The sequence below is a fragment of the Peromyscus maniculatus genome, chromosome 16 (genome assembly GCF_049852395.1).
Source record: "Peromyscus maniculatus bairdii isolate BWxNUB_F1_BW_parent chromosome 16, HU_Pman_BW_mat_3.1, whole genome shotgun sequence".
Classification (NCBI taxonomy): Eukaryota; Metazoa; Chordata; class Mammalia; order Rodentia; family Cricetidae; genus Peromyscus; species Peromyscus maniculatus.
Window position 1 is genome coordinate 50,352,211 of NC_134867.1, and position 20,777 is coordinate 50,372,987.

The window sequence follows — 20,777 nt, forward strand, 5'->3', positions numbered from 1 at the left end:
ACCCTACCTTTTGTTTCCACAGGCAAAGCCTGGCTTAGAGCGACCACGGAGCGATCATATTGCAAGTCTCGTGCCTTTGAAGCGTGGCGGTGACTCATTCCAGTGCATTTTAGTGAATGTTTTATGCAGGTGTGCGATTTCTACATCTGCACATGTAGGTATGTTGATGTGTTTGCTCCAGGGTTCGGGTGCACATGTGTATGGATACCACAGGTCAGCCCACAGGTGTCATTTCTCAGGAGCAACCCATAGTGTTTTTTTTAGGTAGGGTCTCTCATTGTGATGTGGGGTTCACTGACTTGACTAGGCTGGCTGGCCATCAACCCCCAACGATCCCTCTATCTCTCCAATGGTGGGGCGGCGTTCACATGACTGGCTTTTTAAAAATGTGTAAGGAGTCCAAGCACTCATGCTTTCACAGCATGCATATACTGAGCTATCTCCTTAGCCCTACACAGGTGTCCTCATGTCCTGCTCCCATGACCTCTGGCTGGGGAAAGGTGTGTCTTGACCTGTAGGTAGATGGTGCTGTGTTTCCAGCTGCTTTTCTGGCCTAGAGTATCTTGTGCACAGGTTAGCGGAGCTCCGTAGGCTGGTAGGGAGACCTACTAGAACATGCTTTGGTTGCCAGGTGGGTTCCTGTCTTTGTGTCTTTGTGCTTCATCTGTCTTATAGCGTCATGTGCTGCTGTGCCAACGTGGGCCACGCCCACCCTGGATTGTTTCCCTTTGGGCCCCCTTTGTGGAGTGGTAGGTGATTTTGTTGTTGTTAATTTCAGGCTGAACCTTGCTCAGGAGGCTTAGGTTCCGTTGGAGTCTCACATCAATGAGACTTAAGGGATTGGACATGTGTTTTGCTATGGCTTTCAGATGCTCTTGCTTAGTTGGCTTGGCGGTTTTCCTCTTTCATCCGTCAACTCTCCCATTCATGTAGGTTCAGTTCTTCAATAACTGTTCAGCAAGCACCAGTTGTGTGCTGGCTGTTAGAGCTAGAGCAACTAACAACACTGTGTGCGTGCGTGCGCATGCGCACTCTGTACTCGGGGTGTGTGTGTGGGGGACAGAGAAGGATGTGCGGTATGGGACTGAGTGAGGGTTAGAAGCAAGGGCCTGTTGTGTCTGGCAGCAGTTAACACTGATGCTATCTTTGGTTAAGGCTGGGGTTATGCTTGGAGGCCAGGGTTCTCAAGGGTAGCTGCTTAGATAATCGGGAGAGCTTTGGAAATGATCTTCCTTTGGACAGGGGTGGAGCTGGGCATCTCTAGTAGGAGATACAGGGTCAGAGAGCTGGGAGTATGAATCGGTTCCTTCACCGTATTCCATTTAGGATTGCTTCAGTTCTGTCTATAATCTCTTGAGTGGGCCCCGTCACATTTTAGCTGACAGCTTCTTATATCAGTGTTGCCTGAATTTTACCATACATGCAAGTTAGCTGAGAGTTTGTTAATGTCTAGGTTTTGATGGAGCAGGTCTCGGGTGGGTCCTGAGGTTCTCTATTTCCAGCAGGCTCTGAAGTGTGAATGGGAAGACCACACTCCAAGGAGCAACAGTCTATACTGTCAAATATGTGGGGGAGGCCAGAGATCAACCTCAGATTTCTTCCCTGGTTTTAAGAGAGGGTATCTCACTGCACCTGGAGGTCATTGATTCAGTGAGATTGAATGGTTAGTAAGCCCCAGAGCTTTTTTTTTTTTTTTTTAAATACAAATGGTCACATTGATATACACTTGTATGTTTTATCAGCAGGTTATAACCTGCTTTACCCATACCCTTATAAACAGTAGATCTAATTTTTTTAAAGTTTTTTTTTTTTTTTTTTTTTTAAGATTTATTTATTTATTATGTATACAGCATATATGACTGCAGGCCAGAAGAGGGCACCAGATCTCATTACAGGTGGTTGTGAGCCACCATGTGGTTGCTGGGAATTGAACTCAGGACCTCTGGAAGAGCAGTCAGTGCTCTTAACCTCTGAGCCATCTCTCCAGCCCAGTAGATCTAATTTTTAAAAGATGTTCTTCCCACTCATGAATAATACATAACAGTAGGGTTCATGATGTCATTTTCATACACAAATATCACATTTATATATATTGTTTGTTTTTGTTTTTTCAAAACACAGACAGGGTTTCTCTGTGTAGCTTCAGCGCCTTTCCTGAAACTCACTCTGTAGCCCAGGCTGGCCTCGAACTCACAGAGATCCACCTGCCTCTGCCTCCTGAGTGCTGGGATTAAAGGCATGCACCACCACTGCCCAGCCCATATCATATATTTTTATTATATTCACACATCATTATTTTCTCTTGTCTCTTTTCACTCCCACTTTTCAAGAGGTCCTAGTAATTTTTTGGGGGGTGGGTGGGTGGTGACCTAATAAATTTAATTAGGCTTGTTTACAGGACCATGGGTTAGGGATATAGGAATGTAGGCAACTTAACCACTGGTTACATCACTCATGAAAATGTTTCTCTCTCCTAGCAACTATTACCACCTATCAGATCGTCAGGGAGGGATGGCATCTACCCCTATGGTGGATTGGTGATGAGCTCAATCTTGTAAAAGTTTTATTATGACTTATACAGGTCTGAGAGAGCTCATGAGTACAGCAACCAGGTCATACCCAGAAGAGAGTTTTCTAAAACACTCTTGAACACTCTAGTCATTCATTTTCCTCTTACATTTTTTTCTGCTCCTCTTCTGTGATGGGGCGGGGAGGGGGGGGAGAGTGATACAAATGTCATATATATACATACATACATATATATATACATACACACACACACACACACACACACATATATATATATATATATACATATATATACAGCGATATAGATGGTTATGGCTGTGCATTTATCAGTCACTTGTTTTCAGTACTTGGACTAGTAATGAGCTGCTGAAGGACCCTCCGGCCACTGTAAAAAGAAGCTGCTGTAGCCAGAACTGAGAGCAGCAGTGATCTATGGAAGTAAGCATAGATATGCAGAAGGCAATTTGATGGGCACATGCCCACTTAGCAAGACAACAGTAGTAGCTCCAGAACTAGGTCCTGTGACCTCCCCAGGAACAGGCTTTTGACCAAGCTTATAATACCAAGAATGAATTCCCTCTTGTAGAGCAAGTAGGACTTAAACCTAATCAGGAAGTGGTTGGTTGGTTGTCTCCATAGCAGCCATGCCACTATATACTAGTGAGAGCATCTTGTCTGGCTAGCTCATAGTGTGCAGGGGCCCACAGCTAAGTAAAACTCCTGGTGACTCTTCTCCCCCATCAAACTGCATAGCTCCTTCTGGCCCTCTAAAATCTAACCAGCATGAAGGCTTCCCTCTCAGCTCCAGCTTGATGTCTCGTTGTTCTGTGATCAGAGCCTGTGGTATATTCAGCTTTAAGGTTACCATCAAGCTCTGGTGTATTGTTTGAGGAGAAATCAGAGGCCTCCCTAACCAAGATCCCATAGGGAGATCGCCCTCTCTGTGATAAGGTTTCGATTTAAGAACCCGTGGCTTCCTGGAACAGCCCTATCCAGCCAGAGAGTACCTCAATTCAAACTCCTCTTCTTGTCGCTTTTAATTTTTAATTAGCTTATAAAGTAGCCTGCTCCCCTTATGGCTCCTTCATATAGCCTTAATTTGGGTCAACCCTCTCTTCAATCCTCTCCCCATATCCCAGACTCCCCCATCCCCACTTCAACCTTTCTACCTCCAATATTACCTTTCCCACTTTCATTTCATATGTGTTCTAGCCTCCCCCACTCCTCATACTGCATATAATCTTTGATAAATGCTCAGCATATTTAATTGATGAAAAATGATATTCCTATGCTTTAATTTGCATTTGCTTGAGTATTAGTGAAAACCATTTATGTTTTTGTCAGATACCTTCCTTGGGGGAATAAGAGTCTTAAACGCCTTTCTCGTTTTTTTCTCGTATGCTTTCCTCTTGTTTATCCGTTGAAGTGTTTAGACATGAAGGGAATGAACTCTGTGTTTCAGGCACAGATATCATTTGCTCACTTTTCATTTGCCTGTTAGGGCCTAAAAATCAATTTTCCTTTATTTGCTCATTAATTTTTGTTTGCTTTTGTGCTTAGGAAGGCTTTGCCTCCTGATTTCAAATGCGTATTCCTAATATTTTTCTCTAGCTTATTATGGCCTCACTTTTGCATTGACTTACCAATCTCTTTGGCAGTGTGTGTGTGTGTGTGTGTGTGTGTGTGTGTGTGTGTGTGTGTACGCATAAGGTAAATGAACTTGATGATTTTGTAAATCAAGCTGGAGACAAAGTTATTACCTTTGAATGATATAATTCTTGACCTATAGATCCTTTTTCAGGCATTGGGAAGAAAGGCTTTTTTTTTTTTTTTTTTTGGCTGTGTTTAGAGGTTGGAAGGGTCACTTCCTGTTTGATCTCGGGTGTAAAGTGATGCCAGTTCTCCTGAGCCCCTGTTATCTGTGTAGACACTGGAAACTTTTCCTGCCTCTTAGGCTTCCTATTGCAGCGGGGCTTGAGGCATGTCCTCAAGTTGTCCCTGCTCTGACCCTCAGCTATCCCTCACTGTCACTTTTAATGTTTAATTAGCTTATAAAGTCATTCTCACTGCCCCACCCGCAGCCGCATTTCCCATACTCTGCCTCTTCCATCTGGTCTCTAGCCGCATCTCCTCCAGCAACTGCCTCCCTCAGTGCTAGCTTCCCAGAGCTCCTCTTCAGCTGCCATTGTTTCTGAGAAGTCTGGTATCAGCAATGTGTCTTCTGGCCGGGCAGTTACAGCCGCTCCCTTACCCGCTCTGCCTGAGTTCCTGAGTTTAGGACTGAAGAGTTTTATAGATGGCAGCCTCCAGGAACCTCTCTGACTGGGTCTTGATAGGGGCCACCTCCTCAGCCACATGCAAGCTTGCACCTGTGCCCTTTGGGTGAGCTCAGTGAGGGCCTGGCTGTCTGTCCTCGACCGTATACCACATCTAGAAAATAGGACAGATCTTGTTCTGACTCTTACTTTTGTGAGCACCAAGTTGATAGAGAGTTATTCGGATCTTGAGAGGGTTCATTCTTTTGAGTGTTTGTGAGAATCCAAGGACCACAGTTTTAGAAACACAGACGTTTAAAGGCCTGGATGGGGGACTAATAAAGCTGCATTTTCATTTTTGGAAATCACGGGTTTTTCCTGTTAATTTCCCCTGGCGGGCTGTTTAATATCACGAGAGCAGCGCCATATTAATAAACAGAGCACTGGGGTTCGCATCAGAAGTCTTCTGTTTGAGTCTGGGCATTGCTGCCATGCAGCTGTGTGACCCTGGGTAATTCACTTAACCTCTCTAAGTGTTGGACGGGACCTTAGAGGGACTCTTTTTGTCCTAGAACAGCCACCATCAGATCACTGAGAGAATGCTGCCTGGCACTCGCCTGCCCAAATACTGTGAAAAGTTGCATTTATAGTATCCGTGACTCCACGCCTTCAATTTAAGCATTCACACAGAAGTCGGACCGAGCAGGTGCTGGATAGGAGAACAGGAACATAAGAGCCAGTGTGTGGCTGTATTACCCTCCCCTCCTCCTGTCTCAAACACTCAGTAAGATTGTTTTCTGTCTCCCAAAGTCTCTTACTGAATAGTGCAATGGCTGAAAAGCTCTAAAACATCTGTCTTGTGATCATTCACTATTTCAATGTTTTTGAATTTTTAAAAAAATGGGAAAAAAATGTTCCTAAAACTGTCCATGCAATCTTTGTGATACAGATGCGTAAGTTCATTTTCATGCAGATATTCTTGGCCATTAGAAATTCTTCCCCAAGCCACAGGGAGCTACGAGGAAGGGGAAAATGAGAGAGAAGGAGAGGGCTTCATGGACGAGGTGACATTTGAGTGGGGTATTGAAGCATGAATAGGAGTTTGCTATGTGGGCACGCAGAGGTGAGCCCTTTACCAGAATTATGGCACCTTTGGATACATTGAGCAACTGAGTGTAGCCGGTGGGAAGCTGTGGCAGAGAGGAGGGAAAGGGGGTTCTCACAAGGGGAGCTCCCAAGACGAAAGGGTTGACCCTGAAGGAATTGTGTATCAGTCTACGGGTCTGCAGTGGTCACTTTTCCTTCCAAGTAGGATAGTAGATGTATTATTCAGAAAGATGGCTCTGAAGCAGAGAGGAGACACTGGAGCTTAGGATGATCCGGGGCAGGGCCCTGATGGGGTCTTCAGATTCCAACAGGTGCCACGAAATGATGCCTCTGTGTTCCGCGTTCTTTTGTCTGAGTGGCAGGCCCAAGAGACCAGAAGGTTGCATCTGCCGGCTGCAGGTTGGACAGGGTGAGGGGAAGTCTGTACTCAGCCCACATAGGTATTCTCAGGCCAGACTCGCCTTGCTCTTTGCACCTAGTGACATATGGAGGTAAATATCTGCAAAAACATAAGGTATTTTGTTTTGTTTTGTTTTTTTTGCATGTGGTGTGTGTGTGTGTGTGTGTGTGTGTGTGTGTGTGTGTGTGTGTGTGTGTGTTAAACATGTGTGTTTGCTTGTGTGTGTGCAAGTATGCATGCAGCTGTACAGGCTTGTGTGGGTGCATGCATGTGGAGGCTGTAAGCAAGGATGTAGTGAAACCACTGACATGGCCTCTCCACGGGTTAGTAGAAGGGTTATTGGAAATAATGTAACTGCCGCGTGGCTATCCCAAGGTGGCCGAGAATAGCCACAGACAGACCTTTGGAGGAAGCTAAGCAGCCACAGCCATCTCTTAGGGAAAGAGAGAATAGCAAAAAAAGATGAGGAAAGCCTTGCCAGTTCTTGCAAGAAAAAATGGGGTGGTGGTGGTGGGGAGGAGGCCTGTAAACTGGAATAGCCTGGAAGTTTAGGGTAGTCAGGGAGGAGGAAGTGTGTGGGTCTGAAGAGCCAAGTGGCTTTGAAGTGTGTTCCGGTATGTGTTGATAGGGACAGGAGGAACCTGGAGGTGAGCAGGGGACTTTGATGTGTGTTACAGGTATATGGTAATTGAGAAGCGGGCACCTCCATTTGCCTTAGTCAGCTGTAGGGGGAGATAAGAGCGGATGGCTCTTCCTGCCAGACAGAAATCCACGTCACAGGTTTCTGAGGAATGCTGAATGCAGGCTTTTATTTATCTACAAGCAATCCTGTTTGCCCTGTCAGAATTCAGCCCGTGATAAGCCCAGACTGTCATTTGGGGACTTAGTCAGTGGCACTGGCTTTCTTGGGGCTTGGGACCTAACAGAGGCCAGATGTTGATAACAGGTTTGACATCAGATATCTTCTTTCTCAGTCACTAAAGTCCGGTCTCTTGCTGATGGGGCTGGTCCAGCCAGCTGGTTCTGGGGACTCTGTTTACCTCCAGAGTTCTGGGGTTACAGGCAGGTTGCCATGTCTGGGGTTTAAGTGGCTGCCGGGGATCTCAGCGTTGGTTTTTACACTCGTACGACAAGATCTTTTCCCACTGAGCCATCTACCCAGCCCATTTGAAAATTTCTGCTTAAACCTTTTTAAATGAGAACCAATTTTCTGTGTGGCTTCTAGATTGATAGAGAGACCTGCAGGTGTTTATTTAGTCTCTCACTCTTCCTTGGCACTGGAGCATTTCTGTTAGCATAGCAATCGGCCAGCTGATGACGTCTTTTTCCTGATTAGCTACAAGGCAAAGAAAAAAAAAAAATCCCACTGTGGTTTTTAAATTAGGTTATGATATAACCTATCTTGAACTTAGGTTTCAACTGTTTCCAGAACTTTGATCGCGCTCTGTATTAGCCTAACTTCTTGCTGTTCAGAAGTGACGATGCACCAGGATGTATTTCCGATGCACCAAGATTTATTTTCTCAGTGACATTCTTGAAGACTCTTTGGAAGGGGCTTCAATTACAAGTGGCTTTCACTTCTGCTTTGCCACAAGTTCTGAGTGCTGGGGCTTTCTCTACATTTTGACTTCTGAACCGTGTTCTGAGTACAGATTTTTGTTTTGTTTTGTTTTGTTTTTTGTTGTTGTTGTTGTTTGAGACAGGGTCTTAAGTAGGCTGCCATCAAATTCCTGATGTGTGAAGATGATCTAGAACATTCATTCTCCTACTCTCAAGTGCTGAGTTCATAGGCACGTGTCACCACACCTGCTTTGATCCTACCCAGGGAGTCATGTGTGCCAGGCAAGAACTCTAGCCACTGAGCATGCCCATAGCCCCTGGAAACAGCTGTTTGAGAGGGTTTTTGGTGGCTCTGTGCCTGCTGGATGGCATCTAACCCCACCCTATACTGCCACCTGCTTTGGCAAGGCCAGAAGATGTTCCAGGTATCCCCACACACACAACCAGAAACAAATTTTCTAAATCTTCTGTTTTGATAAAGCACTGTTGGGGGAGGGAGGGCCTAAGTGACATCACATTGCGCCATGGTCCAATGGAGGCGGTGAGCTGAGACTCTTTGACGTGACATGATTATGTGGCTTCTTTGAATATGAAGGCGGTTTTTAGAGAGAAAGGGATACAGCTCAGGAAAGCCCTGAGGGATGCTCTGTGCCCCACAGGAGCCTGCCTGGACTTGCACGGGATCCAGTGATAATTGGGTGATGCACGTTTTATGAAAGTGGCTAGAACGTGAACCCGGATTGAGTTTCCACAGCTACACATGATGTTTGCTTGCGGATTTCTTGAAGACTGAGGCAGAACAGGGAGATAATGCGTTATACGTGACCATGACTATGACCACGGCCTCGTCCTTGGAGAGGGCCGGCTCTTTAGTAACCTCTGTTTTCTTACTTCCAAAACTAGAGAAATGTATGGAGTATTCTAATGATCAACACCTACCATAGAAGTATTTTGTCCCCTCCCAGAAAAACAAGGACACATTCTCTATTAAGCTGTGTTAGACACGGGTTCTTTACGAACGGGAAGATTTGATAGGAGACCCAGCTCAGCTACAGCAATCCCCGAGGACTCAGGCCACAGTAGTTCAGGTGTATTGCTCTCCACGGTTTAGTGTGTTTACAACATGGAGCACAATGGTCATGGAGCGATAGAGCATGGGCCCGATGGACGCTCAGTATCAGCTTCTCCAGCTTTGTCGCTGGTGGACTGGGAGAGCCAGATATTGTGCGATGCTAAAATGCCAGAGGGTAAGGGACTCGTTGTGAGTTGCCTCGTGATGTTCATGATTATGCAGGTGGCTTCTGATCCTTTTACACCTCCCCACCCCCCTACTCCAACTCCACCCCTGGCAGCCTGCCAGAGTCTGCTGCAGATGGTGAGGACCCAGCCTCAGTTGGGACCTCTGGTCCTCAGAGGTGTTCCTCATCTCTGAATCTGCAGCTGGCCCAGGGCCAGCATGGCTCTCAGAGGGACAGTCTCTGAAGACATGTACTGGGAATGATTCGGTACTGATCTGGTGGAGGCTTTTCTTGTCAAAGGTTGCAGGAACATTCATTCTTCCAGCAGTTGCCCATGAGAGAATGGACTTCATCGGACTGAGTTTTCTTCTATGGCCTTGTTAGCGTGTTTTTCAGAACCTCTTTTCGGATCCATCAAGTCCTTGTAAGTTATATATGTTGGTACCACGAAGTCTCTTAGCTCATGAAAATGTGTGAGGATTTTTTTTTTAAAAAGTTATAGGAAATAGGAGTTGTGATATACATTTTAGAGTATATTATAATTTGGGGTTTAATTTTCTTTCCACTTCAGTTTTACTAAAATTTGTAGGAATTTAAAAATGATAATATTTTCATGTCATATATAGGAAGAGTCTAACATATTTTTCAGGTCTAAATAGGTAAATCGTAACATCCACAAACTGGTTCATGCATACACACAGACACACCTACACCCATACCACAGGCCTTCTCACCGAGGGCCCTTTGAGGAGATACTCTTACAGAACATCCATATTGTCCTTGCTTTATGAAAGAGATGCGGTCAGGGAGCACCCGAGGCTGAAAGTATGAATCAACACTACTCTGCAGGCCTAGGCCCAGTGGGGGTTTTATATCTTGAGGCACCAGACACACAAAGGCCTTCCAAGATCAAGTTCCCCATTGCCAATTGCTAGATTATTCTTTCTAAAACTGATCTGCCTGAGAAGGGGCACAGGGCCCTCCTTTCCCACAGCTCCCCTCCCCAACCCTGCCCTCCCCCCCCATGTTATGACGGGGGTGGGTGGGTGGGTGAGGGGATACTGTGACTTGCTATGATTTCCATCAGTGTCTCCAAGAGCCAATGCAAAAACGGCCATCTGGGAGGTGAGTGGGGAGTGGCGGCTGGCAAACTCCCTGGCAGGTTGGATAGTTTCTCTTCTTTGTTTTTTTTTTTCAACCAAAGCGAAAAGAGGATCCACCTTCTCTCTGCAGGTAGATCACCAGGGGATCAATATGGCATTTAGACAGACACTGATGAGGGGCCCGTGAGATGGCTCAGTGGGTAAGAATGCTGGCCTCTGAGTCTGCCAACCTAGAACGACGCCCTGTGCCCACATGGTGCCCTTCACACTCTCCCCGGGCCATGTGCCCTCCCTCCCCCACACTAAATAAATAAACAAACAAACAAAAAATAAGCAAGAGAAGCAAATGACGTGCTCTGTATAACAAAATCTCCTCCATCTCTTGCTGTGCTCCAAACTCTTCAATGTTCAGATATATTGAAGTGAAAAACAGCGAACAATTGAGGATGAGTCCCACGTCCACCAGTCCGGCCTTGAACTCACAATCTTCCTGCCTCGGGCTCCTCTGTGCTACTACTGTGGGTGTGTGTCCCTCTGCCCATTGGCAACTAGTCTAATGTTATCTTAATGGCCTGTACTTGACAAAATAGGGATTTTTTTTTTTTTTTTTTTTTTTAAGTATACTCTGGGAGGAGATGATATTCACTTTGGTCGTTTTGAAGTCAGAACTCTTGAGCAGAAGCATTGTCGTCTGTATTTGGTGCTCCGTGTTTTCATAAGTACGAACTTTAGAAAACTGTTTATTTGGACTGAGTTGACAGGGTGCATGTTCCTCATCTGAAAGAAACAAATGGAAAAGGCAGATCTCATCCCTTCTGCTGTCCTGAGTGGGGCTTTTGTGTCCTGGCTTCCAGCAGAGGTCTACCTCTGGGTTGTACTTTGTGAACATTCTTCCACATTAAAAAAAGGCCATTAGCTTATATTTTCCAACACGTTGAGCCCTTTCCTCAGCACAAGTGTCTGAGGTGGAATTTTGAGGGTGAGAATGGGGTCAGTGTTGTAACAGCATTTAGGGGCTTGGAGGTAACGCCTTTTTACTGTGACCACCAGGGTTGTGTAGAACCACACATTTTTCTCTGCACGTGATTAATTTTGAAGCAGAACTTAAGAGTTTAATAAAATACAGCAATTGGAGTTAGATAGTTTGAAAAGAGGTTTTTTTTTTTTTTTTTTAATAAAACAAAACAACAAAACTCCAGTCAATCAAAAGTTACCTATGTTAATCCTAAAATTCTCCAGAGAAAAACCAGCCCCACCATTTTGGCCAAATTAAAGCAAGCTTTTTATAGTATATACTGACCAAGATGGAATTTGGTCAGGACCACTCCTGGAAACTTTCCAGCTGAGTGGTCCCTGGACGTGTGTTGGCAGAGCTTATACGGACGAAACCTATAGGCCACCATTCTTTCCCATGAGGCTTTGCTGTTAAGAACTACAACTCCCAGCATTCCAGGAAGTTACCTGGTCTTTGGGCAGGTGGGGGCTTACAGGTTTATTGAGGGTGTAACACATACTTGGTTACCTGGAGCACTTGGAAATGCAGAGTTCAAGATAACGGAGTTTTCTGGAAAGTGAAGATGTGTCCTTTTAGTCATTTCATGCTCTTTAATCATATAGTGTCCCTTTGAAAATACGACATGGAGTCCTTCCTCGGAGATAGAGCCACCGATTATGTCTCGCAGTCGGGCTGAGATGTGGTTCATGAACGTGGGCTGTGGTGACACGGGGGTGTTCTCTGCGGCTGTCCCCGCAGGTGTGGCCCACTCTTCCTTCTCCCCACACCTGCCCGGGCTGTCCTCTCCTCTCCCCTGAGGCCCGCTGTAGCTTGGACATTTCTGCACGAGCTCTTTGGGTGTCTGTTGTCTTCTCAGAGACAGCAGCAGCTCTCCCCTGCTCCCGTAACTGCTTCTCAGCGGCGCCAACGATACCAACTCACTGGAGCTGCTTGTCCAGCTAGAACAACAGGCTCTTAGGGCGGTACCCAAAGCAGCATGGCCGCTTCCTCTGTTCGGAAAGCATCATGGCCGCCTCCACCTGTCCGCTAGGACCGACCTCCTCTAGACACTTGTCCCTTGCCTTTCCTCTCTCACGGTGTCTCCTCAGTATCAGCTGGATTTGATTTAAAACAAAAATGGAAAGCTCATTAGATTTTTTTTTCTGCTTTGCTATGGATAGCTCTGGATAAATAAGACTTAATTGAATTATGTAACTTGCAATCTTTCTCCGATAATACTAAAACAGACACGAGGTGAAGCCAGGGGAACAAAAGGTTCATTTTTCTAAAATGTGGTGTAAATATTTTTAATTGGCTTCCTTCGTATTGACATAGCAACAGAATTAAAATACAAAACGTAAAAATAACACAACAGTCTCAACGATTACTTGGCCTCTGCTTTCATTAGGGTTTGGAAAGAGCAGAGGCCTGGCTTCCCTCCCACAGGATTTCCTGGGCTGCGGAGCTTTGGTCCCAATTCTGTTTTTTAAAAATAAGAACTTAGTTTTTTTTTTTTTTTGGTAAGTTCTTTAAAATTTATTTGATGTGTATGAGAGTGTTTTGCTTATGGGAGTGTCTGGTGCCTGTGAAGGTCGGAAGAGGGCTTTGGATCCCCTGGAACTGGAGTTATGGATGGTTGTGAGGCCTGAGGGTGCTGGGAGCCGAATTCCAATCCTCTGTAAGAGCAACAAGTGCTCTTAACTAGTCCGTCATCTCTCCAGCTACCCCAGTTCTCTCATTCCCTTACCCCCAGCAGGATTACCTGGGAGAATTGCTAAGCTTTTTGTTGTTGTTTTAGATAAAAATTTCAGTATTTAGGCGAGGGGAATTTTTTGCCTGTAAGTATCTTTTTCTTTTTTCCTCTCTTCTCTTCTCTTCTCTTCTCTTCTCTTCTCTTCTCTTCTCTTCTCTTCTCTTCTCTTCTCTTCTCTTCTCTTCTCTTCTCTTCTCTTCTCTTCTCTTCTCTTCTCTTCTCTCTAGCTATTTGCTTAGAAGTTTTGAAGTCCCGAGGAGCTGGACATGCTGGCACATCCCTGTAATCTCATATTTGGGAGAGGGAAGACAGGAAAATTAGGAGTTCGGGACCAGCTTTTGCTACTTAGTGAGTTCGAGGCCAGACTGAGTCTTTAAAAAAAAGTGAAAGAAAAAGGTACCAGTGGGGCTAACATTACAGTGCTCCCCTCCACCCAGGAGGGGATCCTCCATTATGACCGCACCGTCCCCTCAGGCAAAGTGAGACAGGGTCCCCTGGTGCGGATATGACACTGCCCAGATCCTCTAGCTTAGGGCAAGGCCTCGCAGGAACCTCGCAGACTGGAGTCCTGGAGCTTGTAGAGTTCAGCTGACCCACCTGCACCCCGTAAGCTGTGCGGGACCATTGCTCGCCATGTGATGACTTAAGAGGCTCCTCTTAAGGCCTTTGGCGATTTGCTGAGGATTGCAGAGCCATCTATGGTGAGGGGCCGGCTCCTGGGCCACAGATATTACTCACAGTTGTCCATTCTAGCCTCAGCATATTCTCGCTCTTTTCTCACCCCTCTGGAGTGAGCTCTGGTTCCTCTGTTCATTTTTGCAAGCCTCGCTCCAGCCCCCAGGGTGAGGCTCACACCTATGCCTGTCTTTCCCATTCGGTGTGCCAATGTGGAGGTCTCCCTCTTTCTTCTGAAAGACTGAGGTGTTTTGCTTTATGTAGAATGTTCTTTGTGGAGCTTTCTTTCTTTCTTTCTTTCTTTTTTTTTAAGCAGAAAGTGCTATCTAAATGGAAAATGCTTCATTATTTCAGAAACACCCTTGGACTTCCATTGAATCAACACTTTTGACACATTTTTCAAGTCTGGATTTCAGACCCTTGTCCTTTCATTGAGGAAATGAAATAAAGATGGGGGGGGACGCATTATGTAATATTAAATTTCATCATGTCTCCCTCATTGAATAACTCCAGAATTTGGGGGTATTTTCAAGGAAATGTCTTCTGCCTTTCTTCATCTTCTAGGCTTTTTTACTAGATATCCATAAAGAAGTCTCCATCTCTGGGGAGGAGATGTGACTGAGGGCTGGGAGAACTCAGTGGGCTGAATCCAGTGAGGATTCTAATGTCTGGAGGAACAAGTAGAGAGGCAGGTATTGACCTCCTTCCTGCTCTGGCTCCTTCTGCTTCCCAGGGAAGTCAGGATTCTCACTCAGCATATCCTTTAAGTATCACAAGGGCAAAGTGAGATGTTCTGCATGTGAAGGAGCTGGGTAATTCAAAGATGAAGAAGTCTCTAGAAGTACTAGTTTGTTCTTTTTTCTTTTTCTTTTCCTTTTTTTTTTTTTTTCCAAATTACTGGAAAAACCGATATGGCTTTGAAATAAAAGACCTCTGGTCAACTAAGTTCCTTGGGGGATGTTCAGCATATGTTAGCATACTGAAGGTCCTCTGTCCTGCAGGAAGGAACTCCTTAATCCTAGTTAGCTTGTGTAATAATTCCCCCCCCCCCCATCTCTTGTTAGCTGCTCCTGTGAACTGCTGTGAGCGGAATTCTTGAAAGGCGTGTGTTCTCGTGTGGAAAGACAGCGATGTTTCTTTTGGCTGCTTGCTTTGTGGTGATTCTCAAGTTTATGCCAGATCTAAGAGGTCTCCAGACGCTGAGTTAGGAATCAATGAGGTGTGATTACATTTTGCTATATTTACACACACACACACACACACACACACACACACACACACAATACATGCATACAGGTACATATGCATGTACACATACATACACACACACACACATACAGCAATATAGTTAATTGTATAACCAGGTAGAAGTCTTTTTCCTGATTTGTAATGCATCAGTTTCCATCATCTAACGGAGCTCATATCATAGCCATCTTTACGAAATATTTTTTCTCCTGGAGTCTTGCCCTCATAGACCTTTCTTCTGCAGCAGAGCCATCATACTTTAAATAATCCTTCCTTTCTGGGAAGGCTCACAGGCATATTTTCATCTCACTGGAAATGCCTTTGATGTCTCTGCTACAGTTATGTTTAAAGTCAGAGTTGTGAGTTTTAGTGCTGGCAGAGGCTTTTTGATGATTTCATTCGCTGACTCTGCTCTCAAGCATGTTCTTGGCATGATGAGGAGAGTGTGCTGGGAAGCAGAAGCCTTGGGAGCTTGAAAAAAAAATCAGTCATGTCCTTCCAAACTTCTGAATGAGCTTGTCCTCTGTGTGGGAGTAAGATCCCCTGCTTTGTGGGGTGTGTTTACCCTTAGGGGGCTGGCCACAGAACCATGTGCACTACTGATCACCTACCCTGTACTTGGCAAAGACGCTGTGGGGTGAATGACATCTTCAGACTCAGACAAACTGGCCTGGAAGCAGGCTGTGGGAGAAGAATCAGGACATTCTTCCTAAGGTCAACAGCCTTCCATACTTTATCACGCAGTTCCAGGTACTGTCTTCTGTGTCACGATTTTGAATACAGACTTTTGTATATAAATAATTTTAAAAGAAACATCATATTCTCATTCCATATAGAAATTCAACACCAGTTCTACTTGACTAAGGTCAAAAAGGTAAGACTAAAAATAAATGAAATGAAAAGATACATTAATTAGCTTTAATTAGATATGAGTGCTATTCAGAATCTGAGTCTAGAAGTGTGTCTCTTAAAAGATATGTTATCAGATTATTAGAGAATCCAAAGATGTGCTAAGTCCAAACTATAATGTTCTCTATTTTGTGATGAGATATGTTGGGGGCTGGAGAGATGGCTCAGTGGTTAAGAGCACTGGCTGCTCTTCTAGAGGTCCTGAGTTCAATTCCCAGCAACCACATGGTGGCCCACAACCATCTGTAATGAGATCTGGTTCCCTCTTCTAGCCTGCAGGTAAACATGCAGTCAGAACACTGTATACATAATAAATAAATAAATAAATCTTTAAAAAAAATACAAATGAGATATGTTGGAAAAGAATTGTGGCGGAAATAACAGCTCCCTCACAAAAGGCTTAGTTGTTCATTGTCTGCTTCTTCACCATGTAAGATCCCATCAAGTTCCAACAGTCAGTCTGCATCTCATTCATTAGACCTTGTGCTCCTTATTGGAAGGATGGGTCACACAATTGACACCTTGGTTGTTATGCAGGCTAGTTCCAAAATCATATGCTGGATCACAGTCTGTGTAGCCTGTGGGAAAGACTGAGTACATCTGTCACATAGCAAAGACACAGTATTTGCTGTGTGATAGATGCACCGTGAGTAGTTGTGGGATGAATGAATGCATGAGTGAGTGAGTAAGTGAAGGACTAGAAGATGGTACGATTGTATTATGGTGGGTAAAATCAATAGACTTTTGTAGTAAAGACTGTATTTTTTCTCAACTGCTGTGTTAATAATGAAGTGTGAAGGTCTAGGGGAATAGAATTTGCTTTTTATGGGAAGTAAACTTTAACAAATCTTTTATTTTGTCTTATTGGGACAAAAATGATGCCAGCTTTTAAAAAATAATACATTTGGGACAAAATCTTTAAGACCTTTTTGCTCAATATAAATCTCAGTGTTGTAAGTCTTGATAGTTCAAATCATTGAAAATCATAATCAAAGCCACTAATACCACGTTGGTGAAATTTTTTTCTTGTTCCACTTGTATTTGTGAATATTTTTCTTGTTTCACTACTTTAAAATAATCCACCATCTTAAATTTTTAGATCAGTTTTTAAAAAAATAGATTGACCTAAAAAATTCACCTTTAGTGAGTTATCTTATTAATCAAGATAAACTCTGCTGGGTGTTTAAATCATGTAGGTATGGCAATCTTTGGATAAAGGTTATTGCATGGAAAAAATCATTAAGATACATTAGAGATTGCTGTAAGGAATGTGGTTATGTTATCATTCACTGCTTCAAGTGCTACCTGCGTCCCCGTGGCTCCCCAGTGCTCCACTCACACAGCGAACCACTCACACAGACCACTCATCATCACCATCTATTCACTTTCTGACACATCCAATCTGGATGACAATGATAAAAATATGATCCAGTGTGCTCAATTATAACACATCATCAAGGCTGTTTTAAAAAAGAGAGAGAGCACCCTTTAAAAGTACCTGGAATCTGGGATAAAATGGTCAAGAAAAACTCCACTGCCTCGGGCTTTAAGTATGTTTGTCTGATGGTTGAAATCAACTGTTACTCCTTTGTGAAAACCCCGAGGAACCAGCTCATCCACATGACGTCTGTAGCAAATTGTTTTCGCTTCAAGGCTGGGCTCTGACATTTGAAGTGGATGGTTGTGAATGGCCGTTCAGTTCATGGAAATGTTGTGGTTAAGGGCTGGCTCGTTTTCACATGAAGTCATGTTATTCATTGCTTGTTTTGTGGTATTTACGTTGTAAATAATATATCCAGAGTCCATGTAGCTACTTACTGCCTGCCAGCTAGTGGTGCCTACTTCGTGTTGTCTTAGGTCCAAGGCATCAAGTTTAAATACTGAAGGCAGTATTTTTGATTTGATGAATGATTTTTAGTCTTTTTTTTTTTTTTCTTGCTTTCTGTGTATATGTGGTCAGAGGACAACCTCACCGTCCACCTTCTTTCAGTCAGGGGAGGAGGGGATCTCTTTTTGTTGTTCATCATTGCATATACCAAGCTAACTGGCCTGCAAAGTCCAGAGATGCTCCTGTCTCTCCACTTCCATCTAAAACCACGGGAGCACTGGGGAGCCCACAGGAGCACTGGGGAGCCACAGGAGCACTGGGGAGCCACAGGAGCACTGGGGAGTCACAGGAGCACTGGGGAGCCACAGGAGCACTGGGGAGTCACAGGAGCACTGGAGAGCCACAGGAGAACTGGGGAGCTACAGAAGCACTGGGAAGCCCACAGGAGCACTGGGGAGCCACAGGAGCACTGGGGAGCCACAGGAGCACTGGGAGCCACAGGAGCACTGGGGAGTCACAGGAGCACGGGGAGCCACAGGAGCACTGGAGAGCCACAGGAGCACTGGGGAGCCACAGGAGCACCGGGGAGTCACAGGAGCACTGTGATTGCAGGTGTGCACTACTGTGTTGACTTTGCATGAGTTCTGGGGATTGGAACTTGGATCCTAGCACTTGCACAGCAAGCACGTACCTCTGGGGCTGTCTAACATGGGTGCTGGGAACTGAACTATAGTTTGCCTTGACTGCTACACCTTACTGCATGTACAAAGTTTTTTGCATTAAGAAAAAAAACACAGTGATTTAATTATAGAAAACAAAGACTTTGGATGTTTTCCCTATTGCCATTTCTCAACATTCATCAAAGTAATACACCTTTAGACTGTGCTTAGAATGTTGGAATTTGAGCGGCTGGCTAGATTTTTATCAAAGATCACTAAACGAATATTGGCTTGGGATTTGGTCAGAATTTTCAGTCATTTCTGAAGGGGCTTTCACATGTTTCGACCATTTTTTAAAATTATTTATTTTTATTTTATGTACATTGGTACTTTGTCATGGGTGTTGGGTGCCTTAGAACTGGAATTACAGGGAGTTGTGATCTGCCATGTGGGTGCTGGGAATTGAACCCGGGTCCACTGGAAAAGCGGTCAGTGCACTTAACCACTGAGCCATTGCTCCAGCTCCATGTTTCTACCATTGTGTAGCATGTATTTATGTGATATGACATTCTCAACATGTATGGTTATAAAATAAAAATATTGGCTAACTTTGAGAATGGTTGAAGATTTTCTAAGTTCTACATTATCAAATATTCAGCCAACATTTCATTCTTTATGTAAAATAACCAAGCATATTCATCTCATTATTTGGAAAAATCTCTTTCATTTTTAACAAATGGTAAAATCATATTTCTGTCTAATTTTTTTAAAATAATTTTTTTGTGATTCATTACTAGTAAATTTTTTTATTTGTAAACCTAGTTTATATATCTATGTGCCTGGGGTTACATAAAATTTTCTCAGGTTGAAAGGGTCACGAGTGGGAAAAGTTTAAGAAGCCTTGATCTATAGAATAATCTGTTTTCCATTAGTTTGATATTTATGTATATTTTCTGCCTTTGAATAAATTATACTTGGCACTATGCAGCCCCAATATATTGGAGTTTCATACACTGAAGAAGTGACGTGCTTTAATCTAGGCTGGCAGAGAGGCTCTCAGTCTCCTTGTCTTGTTTGGGTCAACTCTGAGTTCCACCAAAGCCACAGGTGCCCTGGGCCTGTGATGTGTGCAGATTCTGCCACGGGGCAGTTCTGAGGAAAGACTCAAGACACCTTTCAAACAACTCACAGACATCTTCTAGAAAGGGATGTGTGAGAGCCATCTGGCTGTGCACAGCCCCCTCCTCACTGGTCTGCAGTCAGCTGATGAATTAGGAGTGCTCATCAGTACCTGAGCTCATATTTGAGGCTAAGAACTGTGTCTCATGTAACTGGGCTTTCCAGGTTATTTCGTTTTAAGATTTGATTGATTGATTGTTTTTCGACACAGGGTTTCTCTGTGTAGTTTTGGTGCCTGTCCTGGATCTCCCTCTGTAGACCAGGTTGGCCTCAAACACACAGAAATCCACCTGGCTCTGCCTCCCGAGTGCTGGGATTAAAGGCATGCACCACCACCACCTAAGATTTTATTTATTTTTAATACACATTTTGTTTTTTCTAGTGTGTGTCAGAGTTTTGCCTGCATGTATGTATATGTACCACATGCGTGCCTGATGCCCTCAGAGGTCAGAAGAAGGTGTCAGATTCACTGGAACTGGGAATTATGAATAGTTGTGAGCCACCACGTGAGTGCTGGGAATCAAATACAGGTCCTCTGCAAGGGCAACAATTGCTTTAAACCTCTGAGCAATCTGTCCAGCCCCTAAAGATGTTATTTTTATTTTATGCATGGGGGTGTTTTGCCTACATGTATATATGTACCATATGTGTGTATACTGGGTACTCACAGTGGTCAGAAGAGGGTGCTGGATCCCTTGGAACTGGAGTTATAATCAGTTGTAAGCTGCCATGTGGGTGCTGGTCCTCCGTGAGAACAGCAGATATTCTAGACCATTGAGCCATCTCTCCAGCCCTTGGGTTTTATGGCAAAATTTAAAATTAACTTCTTTGTCTGTATTTAAAAGCCTGTTAAATAATTGCTCTGGGTATGAGGGCTATCCATATATTTGATGTAACATCACTTGAATTATCTTTTACTGTATTTGCTCTTCAAAAATTAATCTTCTATGAAAATAGGAAGTCTCAAACATGGCTGTCGGAAATGCAAATTAGCAAAATTCCTTCCTGCTAGTCATTTGCATATCCTTTGAGCCAGACATTCTTTGGGGGAATCTATCTTAAGAAAATAATCATTTGATGTGGTTAAAGATCTCTATAATTATGCTTGTTTACAGTGTTGGTCTTAATGACTCATTACAAACAACTGAATGTCTAGCAAAGCACTGTTGGTTAAATAAATGACTGTGCACATGTTACGGGTTGTGATACAGCGGTTGAGAAGATGCTGTAGACGGCTATTTAATGATGGGAAACGATCTCTGATAGGAAGTGGAAATGAGACCGTGGCAATGGGGAGCGAGCTCTATAATTAGTCTGCAAACCCAGCCAGATGTAGTTCTTTA

The 20,777-nt window shown here is 44.1% G+C and overlaps 1 protein-coding gene across 3 annotated transcripts in view; it reads left to right on the forward strand.

The window, feature by feature from the left end:
* The window catches only part of Ust (uronyl 2-sulfotransferase), a 286,921-nt gene that overhangs the window by 17,887 nt on the left and 248,257 nt on the right, over window positions 1-20,777 (forward strand). The window contains exon 2 of one of the 3 annotated variants that reach the window (XM_042262310.2): window positions 23-158. The exons of the other annotated variants lie outside the window; for them this stretch is intronic. Within the exon in view, the coding sequence (XP_042118244.1) occupies window positions 23-158 (136 nt within the window). The remainder of the gene's footprint in view (window positions 1-22; window positions 159-20,777) is intronic. 3 annotated transcript variants of the gene reach the window in all.